Raw genomic sequence first — 20,506 nt, forward strand, 5'->3', positions numbered from 1 at the left:
GCCCCACCATGGGAGAAACATGTGAACAGAAAGCATTTGTTTTTCCTGTATCTAAGTTTTCACCTCGAAAACAACATTTCGAGGACACAAATGTCAATTGTTTTTTTTTTAAATGTATTTTTCCAATTATATATGCCGGGGGAGACCCCCAAAACCCCTGATACTGCTACAGATCGATTATTACATTTAGCCACCCCCCACGTATATATGCAGTGAAATCCAGCCTTCTCCATTCAGAAAATGTGTCCTCAGAATGTTTACCTCTGTTATTTTAGTACGATGCCCTTTTCCCCATTATTTCCACATCAATTCGCTGAACACTTTCAAATTTGGAGGACTGCTTCGCTCAGGCAGTGCGTTGCAGTGTTTACAATTTGAAGCAATTATCTTTGAACTCGAGAACGAGTGGATACGGGTCAGCTGTGATCATGGATTCTCTCTCTCTCTCTCTCTCTCTCTCTCTCTCTCTGTCTCTCTCTCTCTCTCTTTATCACTCTCTCTACAAGACAGAGTATTAAAGGAAAAAAAAACAAGCAAGATCTCCTTCATTTTTTAATTTCATTACAATTTGCTGGCAGCATTTACAATGTATTCCCATGGAATCCAACTGCTATTAGCATGTGCCAAAACACGCAGATTCCATGGGAAAGTCATGCCAGCTTAAAAGTGTACCCTTTTGAACTTAGGGCCCTTTAGGAACATGCATGTAACGGAAAGGATCATACAGAATAGTTCAAATAACTGAACCAACTCAGGAAGATGGCAAAGTACTGTTTTATTAACAATAATCTAAAACAGGGAGTTTACAATGAACATCAATGGACATACACCCATTTGTTTTCTCAGTGATCTTTACACTAAACATAGTATTTACATCAGAAGTAATGTCATACTATGTGGCAATAATGAAAAACATATCAAGGGTCGGGATTGGCTAAAGGGAACATTTTAAGTATGCTTTCTATAGGAACTAGGATTGGGATTGGCTGCCCACTATCAGGTGGATAAGATGTGCCTCTAAAACATATCATCTTCTGAAACATTAGATACACAGTTTCTCTTCAAATTATAAGGTCCTTCGTTATATGGACTACTAGAAATGGTTGGCACGCTTGTGCCATGTCTGGAACATCTGGTCACTTAGCAGCACATAAGCCCAGACCCAGGTGCAATGATATGAAGCATGACACTTCCTCCCCATCCAATTAGCCCAGTATCTTTTGTCACCCATGCCTTCTGCCGTGAAGATTGTCTTTGTACTTGTCCTTGCGAAGTATCCTTGTCTTTGGGAATGCGCTCGAGTGAGGGTACTCACTATTGTGTCTTAGAACTCCAAGTTCGAACTTTATTGTCATCCGTGGCTCACATGACAGGAGACCAAGATTTGGTCAATTTTCCAGGTTTTGAATGCTCTAAATGTATTAAACTTGGCACGCTTGGTGTTATTTATTTCACCTCAAAGAGGGATTATTCATCCTCCGCACGTTCGCTCATTTCCAGAACAGATAGCCGAGCTTGGCTGCTTCAGCCTTGACTCCAGGCCAGACAACCTCGTCATGCCGCTCCACGATTCTGGTTATTCTTGCTGTGACACAGTTAACCATTCGCGCTTCATGGGTCCTGGCCTACTAAACTCATGATACCGCTGTCCAGCTTGTATGTAATGCCGGGGACGCCTGCGTTCTATTCACTACATATAGCCAGCTTCTATGATGACTTAGTCTACCTTGCGTTTCAGCCTATGTACATTTATTGAATGGTTGATTTTCTGCAGCACTATGTGCACAAATAATCTTCTCCTTTGTATTTAAAAGCTCCCTTGATTCTTTACTTCATCATTAGTTTCTTTAGGATCTGTACATTCTCTTTGATCAGTATCTCGGGACGTTGTACATACTTTTAATGATTTCACTAACTTATTTTCTTTGCTCTTTCTCATTTTCCTTCAGGGACTTTCTTCCTTAGGTTGTCATCACTTCAGGCATACATTCGGTAGGGGTATCTCAATGGGTATCTTCTTTTGAGCACATGCTGTGGTATTGGCACAACGGCTGGTGTCAAACACAGCACGGTCTAATTTCTCCAACGTATAGGACTAAGGGGTGTAAGGTCTCCTGCCGAGGAATATAGCTGCTCCTCTAAACTTTGATGTCGGAGGAGGAAATATCAATTCTGTTTTTGTGCTATTTTGTGCGGCAGATATGGCTAACACCTGCCATTTTAATGATAATGATTTTTTTTTATTCGTATAGCACTTATGCCTAAGTGCTGTACATCTGCAGCTTTCAGATCAGACATAGATCACAGCAGTGAGCACTCAACCTGTTAATCTATCTTAGCAGCTTTAACCTTGCGGTTTTACTCCAAGGCTTATGAAATTAGCCCTTTAAATTGGAAATCTATAATTTGTGACAGTTCTCTTTTACATTATCCTAGATTTTGGTTTAATGCTAGCATGTTTTCAAAATGTTGCCTCTCCAACAAATACATCCTTGCATTGGCCTTCCTTCTTTACTGTGCAATTCCATATTTATATATGGTTAGTAGTTCTGTTTCCAATGTAAATAACATCCCAAGTTTAGTGTCTGGAGCATTGTGTAAAAAAAGACTAGTTAAGTCATTGAACAATATAAATCCACTTCCTAGCATCAGTGTGAGAGACTTCTGTACCAAAGCATTGCTATCAGAAAATCGAAAGGGAAGAACTGTGCTTGAATGCAAGATTCTATGGCATGACAGGAGGCTTCATATTATGCATTTCCATCTTTACTCTGAAACCACAGCAGCAAAGAAAGCTTTTACAAACAAAAAAGTTTCAAAAACAGAACTAGATAGAGTTCCATGTCAATGTATGGGGAACTCCCCAAACCATCATGGAGGACAGGTCATGCCCTGCAGTGGACCAATGAGCAGGGACCCTCCTCTATATATGTCCATTACTCTAACCCCAACCCCTCTTTCTTTGCTGCTGACACCACAGCTAAGTCACGCCTTTTAGTTGTGCCTTGCATGTTAGTCAGTGGTTGCCATATGAATTGTGTTGCATATATAATATGTGCTTTACTGCTTTCACCTTGGAAATTATGTTTCCTTATTTACGTTTATTATTGCAGTATGGTATTAACTGCCACTTACTTCGTGGCGTCTGACAAAGGTAATGAGCTTGGGGCGCCTGGCAGTGCCGGGCTCTGTGTGTTTATTTTACTTCGTTCTTCAAACATTAGTGTGAGTTGCGCACATGCTTTGTTGTGTCCTTCGCGTGCGGCCCCTTTTGGAAGCTGTAGCTTCAGGCCTGTCACGCGTGCGATATGGTGTGTTTCTTTTATTTTCTTGAGAAGGTTGTCAGCTGTGGCGCGCGGCTCTTTGAAGCCTTGGCTTCAGACCTCGCGTGCACAGCCTTTGGTTTGTTTCGCGTGCGGCCCTTTGGGAAGCTGTAGCTTCAGGCCTGTCACGTGTGGGTGGCGCATAGAGCGCCAGGTTCTGTGTATTTTATTTTTATTGATGATTATGTTGTCAGCTGTGCGCGCGGGTCTGTGGAAGCCTTGGCTTCAGACCTCGCGCGCACAGGCTGATGTTCGTACTTCCCTCTGTCGCGGCCCCTTTTAGAAGCTTTCGCTTCAGGCCCGACACGCGCAGGGTAGCCTCCTGATTAACACGTTTGTCGGCTATCTGTCGACTGGCCCCCTCCTTCCCCATTCACCTCGCAGCGTTAAAAGCTTTGCTTTACTCCCGACGCGGCAGGGGAGGGGGGGGTTGTAATGAGAGTTTCTTCATTTACACTACCCCAGGCCCAGGGGTAGGATTGATCAGCGCTCGGATACCGGTGGGTTCATAGCGCTATATATATATATATATATTTATATTACCGCTGAATTATGAATGCTCAATTGTTCAATTTATTCACAATAAGGTACAAGAGTGATGGGACTTTGTTTCCTTTCCTATACGCTGCCCCGAGCTCAGGGGTAGAGTTGAGCAGCGCTCTGATACCTGTGGGTTCATAGCGCTATATATATATAAATGCTGAATTCGGAATTGCTAAATTGTTCAAATTATACCTACTGAGATACAAAGGTTTTCCCTTTATAGGGAACATTATGGGACAGTGCATGTTTTTTCCACATGTCCCCACGCGCGCCCTGGCAATAGCTTTGCTTACTAATGCGCTGGTCAGGGGAGCGCCATGTACCATCTCCTTTACATTGTGGACATGAAATACAGAAACTACAAAGTGTCTCTCACTATTTGGGGTATATTGTGTCAGTATTTGGCACATTTATTTGAGTGCCGCTGCCTGCTCGGCTTCAGGTGTCACCTGAGTTTGGATGCAAGGGTTGTTCCCTGGCGTGCTGCTGGTGTTCATACCCTGCTACGGTAAGCAGCTTGTGGTGCGCTTGTTCAGCCTATTCCTTGGTTACAGCAATGGTTTTGTGGATGCTAGGGTTCCCTAGTGGGCTGTTGTTTCCATACCCTGCTAGGGTGAACAGCTTGTGCTGCGCTGGCTCAGTGTATTCCTTGGTTACAGCAATGGTTAAGCTGTATGTGAAGCATCAACGCTTCCCCTTTGTTGAAAGGATTATTTTGTTTTGTTCATTTTCTCATTTAATCCTTCAAAGAGAAAGACTGGGGTTGGTGGAGGTGGTCGTTAAATGACCTAGTGGGGGCGTGGGCCTTCCTATCCAGCCATCATGCAGGCGCAGTCCTGTACTACCATGAAATTTCATGTCCCTTTACAGGCGAAAAAATGTCTGGTTCGTTACCCCTCCCTCTCTCTTTTCCCATTCGGTAGGTTCAGGACAACTCAGTCGGTTTACTTCCCTTAGGTTTCTCCTCCCCTGAAGGGGTCAAGTACGCAGGTTGGGGGGAGTACCCACAGTTCTGGTCTGTTCCTCATAACCTGGTTTTCTTAATATACATCTCCTTGTTTCTGTGACAGTTAATTTGGCGGACCCTACTTGCCTTCATGAGGCGCTAAGGACCTTAGCCTTCTTCCCTCATCAGGGGAACGGTCTTGGGAGGCAGTGCAATCCACTTGTTTTGTGAATTAACCCTCGACATTGATTGCACAGTCCTGGGTATCCTTCTTTGCCCTTGGGAACATAAAGGGTAGGACCCTATGAAGGAAGAGTGGTATCTGGGTTTTTTAAGACATATATAACCCAGTTTGCTCAGCTGCCTAAAGAGGGATGTATCCTCTATTTTCCCTATTTGATGTACAAGTACTGGGCTACTTGATTCAGATCTGTTTGCCTGCTCGGCAACGACGATGCCTCTGCCCTTACGGAGCGGCGTAATTACCCCTCTTGTGAGGAGGGATGGCTCAAGGGCAAGGCATTCCTCTGAGAGGTTACACTATACAATCCAGGTTCGGATTATAATACTAGCACTTGAAAATGTGTGGATCATGAAGGGTTGGTTTATAAGAGCGATTGCCTGCTCGGCATCAATGGAAAACCTTCATGGCCACAGGATGGCGTAAGCCCTTACCCGTAGGATTTCATCTCAAATTATTATTGAAAGGGGGCTTTATTAAGATCTTTGCCCCTTAGGAGAAGGGAGCCGCTCCTTTGGTTGTTTTCCTAAGTCTACCTATCCGGTAGAAGGTGCATCAAGAAGTGCGCTCAGTTACTCCTCTGCTCGAGGGGCCTGAGCACAGTGTTTTGTGTTCCTTTGGAGGGATTGTGTTGACAGGAGTCCTGCTAGTCATAGGATATCTCCTGTAATGCCTCTGGTGTTCACCAGCTTTTCGTAGTTGATGTTCATCTCAAGCCCCTGGGGGTTGCTGTGGGTTACCATGGATCCTATTTGCGCACTTCCTTTGTCAGTTCGTCCCTTGCCCTTATTTTCAGGGCGGTGATAACAGCCTCCTTCACGGTTTTTCAATTATGAATGAGATAACTCTGCTCCCACTAATTGGGAGTGGGCATATAGGGTACTTCTAATAATAAGTATTTTGTAGGTTTTAACATCTATTTGTGGCACCCTTTAAATGGAAGTTTTATTATGCTCATTGTTTCCTGTCTCCTGGCAGATGGTATGGTTGTGTTAGACCTCCGAGGATTAGTGCTGGGAGTTCCTCCACTTTTTCTCCTCTCAGGTGTTTCCGCTTCAGTTCCACTGATGGGTTCACTCTTATCATTGTCCCTCCCTTTTGGTTTGGCCTTTCCCATCAGCCCCTGGTGTTACCAAGTTGATGAAGAAGGTGTTAACACACCTCGGTTCCAAAGGGTTCTGGCGAATATATATATATATGTGTTTCTTGGATACAGTTAGAGATGTCCCTTCCGCGATCACAGAGTTGTTCTTGGTTTTTAGGCACATCATTATAACTCTGCATCTTATCCTTTGGGATGATAGACTGTACTTCAGTAAGGAGTTAGCCGTTTCTCCCCTGGAAAGGGAGATTTTTTCCCTTAGCTAGCTAACCTAGATGGGCAGGGAGCCAGCTCCTTTCGTGTCATTTTTCCAAGCATCATTGCGGGAATCTATCATTCTCGCATTTAGATCAGCCTTTGGAACCGTTTTCTAGTTCTGTTACACTCAAGAGCCTTTCTCTAAGGTCAATTGCAGCTAGCTCCGAGTCTAGAGCAACATATTGTTATCAGGATGTTGGTCCGATAACTCAGCAAGTACAGCACTCGCTTTGACATCTGGGCAGAGCCTGAAGTTGCAGGATCCAATCTTGGCAGGGCCAAACTCAGCCTTTCATACTTCCGAGATCGATAAATTAGCACCACACACCGTGTACTATGACAAGCAGGGCTCAGATGCCTGATGGTTTGTAGCGCTTTCCGAAAGCTACATTATTAGCTCTCTCTTGGCCACGATCTTGTACGGTTGGAGTTTCCGATTGAGTGATCTCTTTTTCCTTGTGAGAAGGTGGATGCCAGTGCACTGCCTTCGGGCGGTACCTCCGGGATTGCTCAGTTCCTGTTGGGGCCTTCTCGGAGGTGGTTCCCATCCCTATAGGATTTTACCATGCATATTGTCTAGTGTCATCCCTATCCACCTTTGTCTATCTCTGCCCGACAGTTTTCCCTTATGGTTCCTTCAAGGGTTCCTCTCTGTTATTCATTAGAATATTTTTCATCTCTTCCTTGGGCTTCAGAGGTTCTTTTTGCAGTGCACTATCTGGGTCATCAAGGACTTTGGAAAGCCTTTAATAAGTCTATTTTCTTTTAGCTGGCGGCTATTCAATGAATGGGTTTGTGACTCAGATTTCGCTTCTGTTTCTCCCTTAACAGAAATAGGTTTTTCTGGTGGAACGGTCTACAAAGGGTTTATTACATGCCAATGATTGCATTTCACTGCCATTATCTCAGCGAGACATGGTCGCTAAGGGTGAAAACAGGGGTTTGGCAGTACTTTGTGCGCAGGACCTTCAGGTCCATGGGTTTGGGTTTCACCTTGACTAGGTGTTTCTTATCGGCTACGACTATATTGCATTGTATTACCGCATCTTTGTCTTTCAAGGAAGGATTGTCTGGGCTACAACTGTTTTCAAAGTTACCCATGTGGAGTTTCTTTCCTGTTAATTGCATGTCCTGTATCAGTCCTTTAGAAATGGACAGTGGAATGTTCTCCCGGGGGGGGGCAGAAAAATCACTTTTTTCTTGCCAGAATGGGTACCCGTAGGGTTTCCTCCATCTATTATACAGGTTTCCGGGACATTTTCTAATGTATAAGTTGTTAAGTGTTTTAAAATGCTTAAGTTGGACTTAACCCCTAAATACCTCTCAGCTGCTTCCTGTGGGAACACTATTGCGGGGTCTCTTACCCTTGGGCCATATGGATTGAGTAGATTTTGCAGAGAGAAGGAGTCCATTGCTCCTTTGGTCCTTCAGTGGAAGATGCTGTAGTGTTAAGACGCTCTCTTGTGGGGAGGGAATTATCAAGCAGCTGATTGGTCATAGGAATAATATTTGGAATAATTTTATTTTATCACAAGTGTATTGCTCAGGTTGGGATTGGAATTGGGATGCAAGGGCTTTGAACTTGCATAATATGAAGCCTCCTGTCATGCCATAGAATGGGAAATCCCCCTCACTAACGTGACAGGGGGTTTAGATTCTATTAAAGACAGGAGACGAGTATTATCCCACCCACCCTCCCTTTGTATTGGCTGTTCTATTACACCCACCCACCCTATTATATTTCATATTGTTTCAGATTCGGGTGAGAAGTCCTATCCAGAAGAACTTTGTCGTGGCTTCAGGCTGCGGAGAGGTTGAGATCTCCAGTTTCGCTGGATCCTTTCTCCGCGCTACGCAGTTCAACCGTTTAATTGGGCGTTTGGTGCAAGAAAGCTGCAGAAAGAGGGGTTGGGGTTAGAATAATGGACATATACAGAGGAGGGTCCCTGCTCATTAGTCCACTGCAGGGCATGACCTGTCCTCCATGATGGTTTGGGGAGTTCCCCATACATTGACATGGAACTCTATCAAGTTCTGTTTTTGAAACTTTTTTGTTTGTAAAGGTTTTCTGTGATGCTGTGGTTTCAGAGTAAAGATAGAAATGCACAATACTCGCCTCCTGTCTGCAATAGAATCTAAACCCCCTGTCACGTTAGTGAGGGGGATTTCCCATTGTGGGTTGACATGGCAACTATTAATGCTTGCGCATGAAACCACCAAACATCCAGCTGGGAGATGTGCCCCTCTGCAGCCAGCCATCTGGTAACTCACAGATATTTTCTCCTACTGGCAACCTGTTTCCATTTTCATTTACTGTTTCCCTTGTTCTTGTATATTTATTTTATTTTTTGGAGAGGTGCAGTACCACTGACAACATACATATTCTCTCATAAGAAATCTCAGTGTGATTTCTTATGAGGACATCTGCATGTGGTCAGTGGCACTGCTCCTCTCCCATTTCAATATGATTTCTTAGGAGTACATCTGTATGTTGTTAGTTGTACTGCACCTCTCCATTTTGAATGTGATTTCTTATGAGGACATCTGTATGTCGTCACTGGTACTGCACCTCTCCAATAAAGTTGTGAGGACAGCTGTAGGTTGTAGTTAATTGGAGCGGTGCAGTGCCACTGACAACATACAGGTGTCCTTGAAAGAAATCACATTAAGATCAAAACTACAATATAGTACAACTACGACCAAAGGCTGCAGACCAAACACCAACAGATGTTACTCTGCCTTTGTGCTGTTTCACCTTTCAAAACTTGTGCTGTTTATCCTTTCCTGTTAGTGCTATCCCTCTTGCTTTTGCTGTCCCTCCTATCCCTGGCACTATCCCTCTTCCCGCTTGCAGTCTCTCCTCCCCTTGCACTGTTCCTCCCCCCCTTGCAATGTCCCTCCTCCCCCCTTTGGCTGTCCCTCTTCCACCCTTTTGATGTCATGCACTGTCGCTCCTTATCCCTTGCACCATTGGTCTTTCCCCCCGTGTGCGGTCCCTCCTCCCCCATTGTGCTTTCTATTCCTCCCACTTGCACTGTCTCTCTTTCCTCCCTTGCGCTGTTCCTCTTCCACCTTTTCACTGGCCATCCTCCACCTCCTGCATTGTCTTTCCCCCTTGCACTGTCCCTCCAACCCTGCTAACCATCCTCCCCCTTGCACTGTATCTCCTCCATCTGGTATGCTCCCTCCTCCACCTTGTACTGTTCCTCCTCCCCTTGCACTGTTCCTCCTCCCCTTGCACTGTTCCTCCCTCCCACTTGTGCTGTCACTCCTCCCCTTTGCTCTGTCGCTCCCCTCCCTTGCGCCATTGATCCTTACTCCCTTGCGTTGTTGCTCCTTTCACCTTGCGCTGTCATTCCTTCCCCTCTTGCACTGTCACACCTTCTCCCTCAAGCAATGTGACTCCTTCCCCCTTGCACTATTGCTCCTTCCTCCTTGCACTGTCGCTCCTCCCCCTTTGCGCCATTGGCCCTTATCCCACTTGTGCTGTCTCTCCTCCCCCTTGTGCTGTCTCTTCTGCTCCTCTTGTACTGTCTCTCTTCCCTCCCGTGTGTTGTCCCTCCTCCCATCTTGCCCTGGCAACTCTCCTCTTTGCACTGTGCCTCCTCCCCTTGCACACATTCCCTCCTCTCCCCTTGAGCTGTCCTTCCTCCCCCTTGCGCTGTTCCTCCTCCTCTTGCACTATGTCCCCTCCCCCGTTGTGCTGTCACTTCTTGCCCATGCGATGTTGCTCTTTTCCCTGCACCATCTCCCTCCCCCTTGCTCTGTTGTTCCTTTCCTTTGTGCTGTTGCTCCTTATACCCTGTTGTTCGCTACTCCTTCTGCTGACTCACATTCCCCAATTTGGCTGTCACTTCTTTCCTCCTTTGCACTGTTGCTCCTTCCTCCTTGCGCTGTAACTCCATTACCCTTGCGCTGTTGTTCTGCCCCCTATTGATGTCACTCTGCTGCCCTTTGTGTTGTTGCTCCTTCTCTCTTTGCGTTGTCGCTCCTTCCCCCTCTTATTCTCACACCTTCGTTCAAATGTTGTACAAAGCTCCTGTGTACTTTTGCTGGCCTATTTTTCATCTGTTGGATTGTTGGATGTTCCCTCCAGCTGCCATGTGTTTCTTTTTCCTCCCCCCACAGTGCATCCCCCACCCCCCAGTGCTACCCTTCATGCCCTCCCATTCTTTCATTGATTCCTCCATGTGTTGTCATTCTTCATTTCTACTCTCAATGCAAAATGTAAAATGCAATGAACAACTACAAACACCAAAACTATTGGCTTTGTCAATGTATGTTTTTAATAAGGTGTAGGGTGCAAAAGTAAGATATACAAGGAAGGATGATCATTTTTCCCAAAACTGCAAATTGCATGCAGAGGACCACCAACGTGTGTACTTACATGCTGTGGGTCCCCTGCAGGAAATGTTAAACTTTTGCAATGCGAAGTGCAAAAAGTCATGTTGAAAACAAGGAAAAATCCCACCCTTCTAGGGATCATTTTATAATGGGTTAGAGCTTGAATTAGAGTAAAAGCAAGGCGTAATGCTTTCACGCTTTACTTTTTACACCATTGCTCTGCTGACTCAAGGTGGAGGAGGGGCAGAGAGCGGGGATACCATCTCCTTCTCGCTTTCCTCCTGCATCGTGTGTGAGCTCTTCATTTTACAGCAGCATGGGATTTTCATACAGGTGTAAAACAAATGAATTCCACGGAAATCTGCCTTACATTAGCACCTGCGAATGATCGGGTAGATTGCACAGGTATTTATTTGTAAGCGCCGCCTGCAATGCTTAATTTGCAGGTAGCGTTTACTTTTTTGTTCGTGGGAGAATTAGGATTTTTTTGTTTTTTTTAATGCTAACTGCATGCAAGTGATAAACCATGCTTCTTGGGTCTCCTGGTTGCAATTATTAAAATGCACACGCAGGTGGGTATGCTAGTAACACCGGGCATATGGACAGTTAACTTTTCTGTTTTACTTTCCGTCTTGTGAAGAAATGAATACCACCTGCAAATGATGCTTTTCAGTTGGATAAATCGAGGTCGATTCCACAGAAATCCATTACTTTTATGCCTGTAGGGAAACCTCATACAAGCATAAAACAAAGAGCACTGACAGGCCGGTGGGGGTCATCTGCTGCTCCTGTTGGTGGCACTCTCAATCTAAAGTTGTACCCATGCTCGTCCCCATTTTTTGAAAGCACCCACTTTCCTTGTTTTTTAACCTTAACTTAAGTCCCCCCTTATTTCTGAAAACAAGCAGCTGGTAACGTCCCTTACACGTGAAAATGCAGAAGGGTGAAAATGCTACACAAGTTGTGTCATAATAGATGCTCAAATACCATCATCCCTGAGTGATTGGAACATAGCATGCATTATTTTAAGTGCTCAGATCGGAGCATAGTTCATAACAAGAGGCAGGCAGCAGACTCAGAGCCCAAGCAGAGCGCTACACAAAATCACGGTTTATGGTATTTCTCTTTAATAGAAATGTGTCTTGACATCTTTTCATCAGCCAGGTGGGAACCCCTCACCACTAGGTCGGGCGGGGCACGTCTCTATTCTACTCTACTCGGGTCGCTGAAATGAAAGGAAATGTAAACCGCATGTCACAACACAAGACAAAGGGCCTGATCACGAGTTGGCCTGTAGCCCTTAAATGCAGCGGTAACAGTGTTACTGCAGCATTAAAGGGTCCGCACAATCTCAAGTCTGGCGTGTTTACCCCCAGCTAAGAGCTGGGGGTAAACACACTGGAACAATGAACATTTTCTATGTAATTACCGCCGGCAGTATTACAGCACAGTAATTGCACCGAAAATTGACCCAATGGGGAATGGGGACAACCAGTTAGCACACAACCCGTGATCCAGCGGTACTACCACCAGACGGATGGGAGCTAACACTAATAAAGTTGGGCGGTATCCCAACCGGGAAACCACCCGAATCGTGATCAGGCCGAAATGATTGTTTTAAACATACTTTGACCACTTTTTGCCCCGTCCTTGCACCTGTGTACTATCTGTAGCTGTAGCGCCTCAGGATCCCTGCTCTTATAGTGGGGTGGCTGACGTGTAATGTTTGGAAGAGGTTACCTTTTAGCTCCTTTGCAAGACTGTGTTGGATTTCATTCTTGTTGATCTACTTCAGGACCAGAGGGATGACTTGTATACCCCACACATATGCACCAAAAACAGAGAGAGCCAGAAAAAAAGGCACCCTTTCCCTTGAAAATCGAGGAAGCATATTTTCTTGATTTCAAGTGGAAAACGCACCTCTTTTCTGCATATTTTGGGTACTAGCATGCCTACCATAAATATTTGTGAGTGCCACCACGGGGGTGCTGCTCCTCCTCCTCCTCCTAGTCGCTCCTTCAAAACGGGGGCACAGAAGGAAATGGTGGCATAAAATCATGATGCCTTGCTTTTCAGCATCCATTTCCTGCATCACCCCATTTAAAATGAGGATGTTAAGAAATAAAACAGGTAAACTGAGCTCTTTTTCGTTGCCTTTGATTTCAGGATGAAGACCACGCAGTCGTTTACACGCTGCGATCCATCTACAGGGTGGGCTATTCCGTCTCGCTGGTAGTTCTGGTGTTCGCCCTCCTCGTCCTGTCGGTATTCAGGTTAGTGTACATGAATGCTCTCGCTACATATACTCCGGCCTCCTCTCCCACGACACGTGTATAATATGTTCCATTTTCATGACATTTGGTTTATCTTTCCCCTCAACAGACACATCCATCGTTCAAATGCTGTGGGGTCTCGTCGATCAAGCTGTTGATGTAATTCATAACTGGGGGGAAGGCTGTCACCAGTGTTGTCTTAGATCTACAGCAGAGGGGGGCATCCATCACGCGGGGTTGCTGAAGATGTTCTAGCACTAGAGGCTTCTGAACGGTGGCCAGCTGCGAGCACAGAGAGTTTGCAAGGAGAATTGCTGGGGCGGGAACGTTCCAATGGGAGTCCTTTCCTTGAGTGATTGCCTCTGTGCAACCCTGCAGCATAAACCGAGGCAAGACATGTTATAAACGAAAGGAGCTCCCTTGACCAACTTTAACTGCCTCCAACCAGATGAATATATTAAAAAACAGAATGGGTGCATGATTGCAGACGAAGGGAGACCAATATATCAAAGGCAGGGGTTATTATTTTATTGACAGGGGCATCTATTTAATGGTGCAGATTTGCAAATGTCGTTCCGCTGAGACAAAACAAACAGAATTGCACAGCCGAAGAGACACTGTGGGGAGTTGTTTGCCTTTAAAAATTAGCCTTTGTCTGGCGTTGCGGGATTTTTTTATACATTTCACAAACTGACTGCCCTTGTATTTTGCATAACCTTTGAGGAGAGGGTGAGAATACAGCCCGTTTAGCAATACACCAAAAAAAACATTGGAATATGCTCGATGCCACGCAGTCCAGCAGCAGCTTAAATACTTAATAATTCATTAACTGTTTCAGTGTAGGTTGCTTGAGCTGACTGAAGAAATTCACGAATTACATTAAATTTGAAGAGGTTTTTTGACAAAATCTGAAATCTTTCTATTATTACGTAATTAAACACTGACTAAAGTGCGTATATCACGCATCATGCTTATGGTCCCACTTTCTGAATCAAGCTTTACAGGCCCCACTTTCTGAAGCTCAAATACAGGGCAAGCATAGCCAAAGCAGCATCTGTTCACTTTTAGGCCAACCTGTATCTTTTCTACAAGTGGATGGATTGTGGCCTGTCAACTGTGGGTCACAATGAGACCCACAGGATATAAAAAGGAATCCTCTCACCCCAAACCCTGGGGCATTGAACTCCCACTTTCTGAGGATAAAGTGAGGACCATCGTGTGACAAACTGGATTCTGCTTTACAGGAGTACAAGTCTGAGTAGGGGTAAATGGCCCACTCAGCCTTCATACTTCTACAAACCAAAACACAACACAATCATACAGGTAAAACAGGGACAGTTCAGAGCTATAATCCCTTCACCTTTTGTGGCAACATGGGCTGAGGGAAGGCTTTATCCTTGGGAGAGGTGTGAAGGTGAACCAGCAGTGACCCAAACAACAATGTATAACTGTCCAAAATAAAGGGAATGTCCAACCAAGCTTCTATAAAAATATAAACACTGTAATTAAACACACCATCTGCAGGTAGAACAAATAGGGAATACATTACAAAAACAAACCCCAAAAGAACAATAGATAAAATGTGATAGGCTGCAGAAAGTAGTACTATGAGCATGGTCCCAGGGGCGGTAGGTTAAGTACTAACAACAATAAGGATATCTTGGGAGAAAACAGGAGCGATCATGACCTTAAGGGTCCAGGTGGACCGAAGGAGGCAGATCAGAGTCAACTGTACTTGGATTCAGATCTTGGTGGGCTGGTGATGTCAGACCCAGGGTCGATTATAAATGCAAGCTGATCAGGCTTATTTCAGGCTCATAGGAACGTGAAGGCCCCGTCAGCAAGCGGGCATCGAGTAGTGTTGAATGCGGGTGCTCGGTGCAGTAGAACAGCAGCTCATTAAGGATGCAGGTCTGGGCGATCCTGGAATGTTTCCCAGATTGACAGGCCCATTCGTGCTTTAGCTCGGAGGAGTCAATGAGTGACGCTCCAGCGGTTCGAGTCAGAGGGCGACAGACATCGAAGTGATGACCTTGGGTCCATTGATTTGTAATCGATGAGGCAGCATTTCAAGGGCTAGCTGGGCTAAGCCATGGTTGCATCCCCTGGTTTGAGTAGGTAAGTGACTATCCAGTGATTTGATGTAGGCTCTGCATTGAGCAGTCGCTTCGGGCCTACCATGTGATGAGCATTGGCTGAGACACAATGCAGTGTCGAGCTGGTTGAAAGTGCAAATAATGTTCAATGGGTGGAGCATTCCAGCAGCCAGCGCCGGTGACTGCCATCTTGTTCCAGGTGGGGTGAACATGGAGCAAGCAGTTTGGTGGGGTGAACATGGAGCGTCGGCTGGTCTGGTCCTCCAGTTTCTGTGAGGCCTTTTCAGGGGGACTTGAGGATAGGATGGCTCAGTTCAGGGTCTTCTCTCCTTGCTCAGGAGATTCCATTGCGGAGTGGTAGGTCCTGATCCACAGCAGAGGTTACTCCTAATGTGCTGTGGGAGTGAGCGGGACAGATCTTGCTTCTGTCTTGGATGATTCCTTCTTCATCTCAGGCTGAGGGCTTTTGACAGTGCAACTCTCCCAACAGAAGTCCAGTGAGATCTTCAGAACAAGACTTGGCTGTCTTTGCCTGTCAAGTCAGAATCTCGTGACCTTCACACCTGCTCTGTGCCACAAGTAGAGCGAGTGCCACAGATCAGGCTACTGATGCGGCAGTGCCCGAGTGCACTATATGTTTGTCATGGAGTCGACAGGCAAAGGGAAATCTGGTTGGCATATTACCCCTTTTTGAGATGGTATTACCCTCATCATTATATTTGTTAATACAAATTTAAAAAACCAGGGCTTTGCACCCTTACCAGATGGCAATTCCTCATACAGAGACACCCACTAAATATGGAAGACACCATACAGCTCATTGTGCCAGACACTCACTGGTCCACTTGACCAAAAGGCTAAAATGGCCTAATGTACAGGAAAAGTGGGCACTCAGGGGGAATCTGATTACCTTTTGCAACCCACTTACATCCACAATTATTATCCACAGTGGTAGTTGGATACTGTTACATATGGTCCTTGACAATGTGCTACAGCACCTACATAGTGATATTATACTGGTGCTAATTTTGTATCAATACAAAATTGTTCAGCAGACCTTCAATCAAATAAATGTTGCCATTTGTGCCGATTCTGCTTTTTAATCATCATTACATTTTCAATGTAAATATTAAATGATAAAACAACCATATACAACCAGGTGCGGGTCCTTAGCATATCACATGAAAGCATGCAGTACGTAGACCAATGATACAAAGAGCAATGAAGGATCATTTTATTACATGCAGAAAGTCCAAATATAGTGATGTAATCACATTTGGTAGAGTGTCTGCGAGTAGCTACCAGGTGCAGTAGCTAAGTGTAGGCTAATGTTAGGTTGCAAGAGGCAGGAATTGAGTGAAAAGGTGACTCCTGTATTCCTAAAAAATACAGTAGTTAGAGTATAAGTGAGAGACAGTGGGCACTTCTTCCAGTATCCTATTAGATATAAGAAGTCCTAATTATATGTCAGAACATTTAGACCTTTAGGAATCTTTGCTGTGGTGGGGTTGAGCATTGTGCATAGTCTGCTGAAGAAGGAGAGTTGATCTGCAAGGCAGATTTGTATATTGGAAGCAATGCAGAAAGCTTGCATGTGAATTGTGATGGTAGTATGGGAAAACAGTGGGGTAATCTCAATGTTCCTGCGAGATGGTTGTATTTGCACTGACTGATGATGAGTCAGGCGGCCATGTGAAGAATTGATTTTTTGTTATTTGCGATATTTCTCATGCTGATAACATGAGACGTACCGAGCAGTGGGAAAGTCATCTGGGTGTAGCTAGAAGAAATGGTTAAAGAGAATACACTCTCGGAAAGAGACAAAAAGGGAAAAACAAGTGTGTCTGCAAAACGTCTTGAGTTCTCTCGGGTATAAAGTAAGGGAATTCAAAGTATGAACATGGAAAGGTAAAAAGTTCCATCGGAGCAGGCCAGGCACAGTAAATCGCCTCTAGCGTCATCGTTAGATGGAGGAATGAGCAACAACTTCATATTTGTACAGCGCAGGCAATGTGAATGTTGATATTTGTATTTTCTGATCCAGATATTGTGGCACATGCCAAGAAGGCACTGGAAAAATAAACAGAGAATTGTGAAGGAAACATGCTGAGAGATTGGCAGCAAGTGCAGAGCATATTGAAAGTCGTAAATTGGGGCACATTTGGGTAAATTAAAAATGAGTCACGCTGCACCATTTTGAACCTTTTGAAGGGGGTTTAGAAGACTTTTTGGCAAACCTGCATATAATGAATTGGCATCATCCAAGTAGGAGTTCACTAAGGAACCCGCCACCAATGGGTGGTCTGATTCCCGATGGAAATGAAGTATATGCAGTAATAATTTAAGCCCGGGAAATGAATATTGAACAGTTACAGTTACAAATGGAGATAACAGTTCTGTAGTCGTAGTGGTTTGAGATTCACAAGCTTGCTAAATTAAATGTCAACAGCCAATCGTCTGTAGTCCCTAGCTGGGACTGTAGTGATTCTAAACAAATCCATAATTGCACAATTTAAGGAATATCAGGCCACATATCTTTCAAAATACAGGAAAAACATACATGTTTAATACATGTGCATGTGTGGCACTTAATCTAAGAACTTAAATGAGGAGGTAAGATTGACCTCGTCTACAAGGACACAAGGTGCTTGCTTCGGCAGCACATATACTAAAATTGGAATGATACAGAGAAGATTACCATGGCCCCTGCGCAAGGATGACACGCAAATTTGTGAAGCGGTCCATATTAAAAAAAAAAAACTAAAAAAACAAAGACGCATGAATTAGGAAAACAGCAATTAAATGGTTAAAAAAGTGAGGAGAGGAATATTTTGCCATGTGAGTAAGTCAAAAGAGCCTAAAATCCTCAGAGATCATTTGTATTTGTGATTACCTTAATCAAAGGGACGTTACATAGTCTGTCCTAGAGTGAAATTTCAGTGAAACTACATATCTTAGATGAAACATTTAAGTGAAAATTCCTTGTTTAACCCCCTTGGCAGTAGTGTATCCAATATTTTTCTCTACGTGATAGGATAGCCTGGTAGTCTCCACCCGTGTGTGGTTTTTTAACAACTTCTAGGACCTGTAACTTAAATTGAGCAACAGTATGGTTATTTTCAACAAAATGTCTTTACAGTTCTTGTGGTTTGTCCCAAGTATAATTACAACCTTCTCCCTGGTTTTGATGAGGATCCCTAATGGAACAAAAACACACCTATCTGAATCGTCTTTTTACTTGACCTCACAATATACCCTTTCCCCGAGGGTACTCAAGTATTCTCAATCATAAAGTGGCACTGCTGAATATTCTTCTAAATACCAAAGGGAAAGATTTGTGTTGCTAGTTGCTGCCCTCCTAATTCAAGAAGTGACAGTTTGTCTTCCTGTTGCTATATTAAAACAGAAAAGAAACAACCTTTGACATTGTTTTTTCATCTATGACCTACTCACTTTCTCATGGGTATTCAACTCTTAACTCTAGGGATCGCCAGAGCTCACACTTCCATAATGCGCTTCAGAGTCAATCCTCTCTCAACTGTGTCCTGATAAGGGCTGCAAACAGAAGATACCAAATAGAAAATTGTATCCCCAATAATACTGATTTGATCTTAATATTCCTGAATACATATCAAAAGGTACTTACTCATAAAGCCAAGGAGGGTCTCCTCTATTCCAATATTATTCTTGCTTTTCATCCCAACCGTGGGAGTAGATGGTATCCCAATGGTGAAAAAATAGTTACTTAAAATAATTATTCAAAAAATATATCTAAGATAGTACCTTGCCACATCTAGTGTAAATTCTATCACTCTTGTATCTAATTCAAATTACTTACTAGAAATCCTCCAGAGTACATTTTCTTCATGGCTGCACGATCCTAATAGGCTTCCCCCTTTATGAATTTTCTGCATTAGTAGGTCCTATAAACAAAGACCCACATACAGGGTTGTAGTATGTATCCACCCCAGAAAAATAGTACCTAAAAAGAGAGATCATCCCTGCAAATTTCTTACCTTGTTCCTAGGGTTGCTTCTTCCCCATTGTGGCCCAAACAGTAGCCGTGCGGGTGAAAACCAAATGGCTATAGTCTTACTAGCGTGTTGTGATGTCATCACGTACTGTGATGATGTCAACAAGAGTGCACAATTGTAAACATACTAGCACTCAGTGTTTTTTGGAATAGGACAATGTCCCTCTGAAAATTAGCACACAAATTATGTTATTGATTAAAAAAAAAACATTAAGCCCCCAGATGCTCCAACAATGATCTTTAGGGAAAGACATGTTTTTACATATTATTCTATGGCGCTCCAATTATAAAGAGGATCTTAATGTAACCAAGGTAAGCAATGTTCCCATTAATACTCCCCACATGGAAAAGCCCATAAATGAGTATATTAGTCCTAAACAAAATATCTTATTTGAGTCTGAAGTTCATGGCTACTGAGGGTTGATCCATCCATTAATGGGCAATTTCACATTAATGTTAAAGGCAGAATATCCTGGAGAGCTTTCCACACTTCCCCATTTAATACTTTAATCCAAAATTGTCATATCCTGTATTTGTAAAATGATTAATTTCCCACGTGTTCATATTTACACACCTGCAAGTCATCATCCCTACAAATGGTTTGTATAGTTTAACACACACTACACATTGATACTTTCAAGAAATTCCTTAGCACACACAGGGAAAATATATCAATAACATATCTGTTCACATTAATACATGTGGGAGTCATTGTCCCTACCGATGATTTGTATATTTTTACATACAGTGCAAATTAATACATGCAAGGGATTGCATAGGAATTTCCTTGAGGGGCTTGTCAACGGTTGTCAGGCAACCACAAGCAACAATACGAGGCCACGCCCACCTGCCTCGTTCTCACTCGCTTGCTACGGCTTGGAATACCGGCTTTCAGGCGAAGCTGCGGCGGAGTGAGGCAAAGTGAGAAGTAGCTGTCTGCAGCTGTCTGTTGCGATTCCCTGGCACATGACCTTATAGGCATGCCGTGCCCCGCCTGCCCGCCCCTCTCAGCACCTTCACAGAAACTATTTTCCATTGTCAGGATTATCACTGCAGTACTGTTTATCTTCTTCATGACCATTTCAGTACCTACCAGTTCACCTCCCACTATCTCTCAACCAAACTGTCGCACACCAGTCTCATGTAGAAATCCTAATCTTATTTACTCACAACTTGTCGATACTTCAACTGCTATCGACCTTTGGCTTATGGAATGCAAGGTCGCTCTTCAACAAGACTACAGCATTTCTGGACTTTTTTCTACGCTTGCACTTCAATTTTTTATGTATAACTGAAACATGGATTCTCTCACACAATCCAACTATAGCTGCTTCCTCACTATCATTC

The 20,506-nt window shown here is 44.0% G+C and overlaps 1 protein-coding gene and 1 non-coding gene across 2 annotated transcripts in view; both read left to right on the top strand.

The window, feature by feature from the left end:
• GLP2R (glucagon like peptide 2 receptor) overlaps positions 1-20,506 on the top strand; it is a 1,432,227-nt gene that overhangs the window by 676,106 nt on the left and 735,615 nt on the right. Inside the window, exon 5 of the mRNA XM_069654470.1 lies at positions 12,924-13,030. Within this exon, the coding sequence (XP_069510571.1) occupies positions 12,924-13,030 (107 nt within the window). The remainder of the gene's footprint in view (positions 1-12,923; positions 13,031-20,506) is intronic.
• On the top strand, positions 17,771-17,877 carry LOC138448198 (U6 spliceosomal RNA). The gene has a single exon (XR_011260043.1). It is a non-coding gene; the product is annotated as a U6 spliceosomal RNA (small nuclear RNA).

Source organism: Ambystoma mexicanum, chromosome 3q (assembly GCF_040938575.1).
Source record: "Ambystoma mexicanum isolate Mex_15411 chromosome 3q, UKY_AmexF1_1, whole genome shotgun sequence".
Taxonomy (NCBI): Eukaryota; Metazoa; Chordata; class Amphibia; order Caudata; family Ambystomatidae; genus Ambystoma; species Ambystoma mexicanum.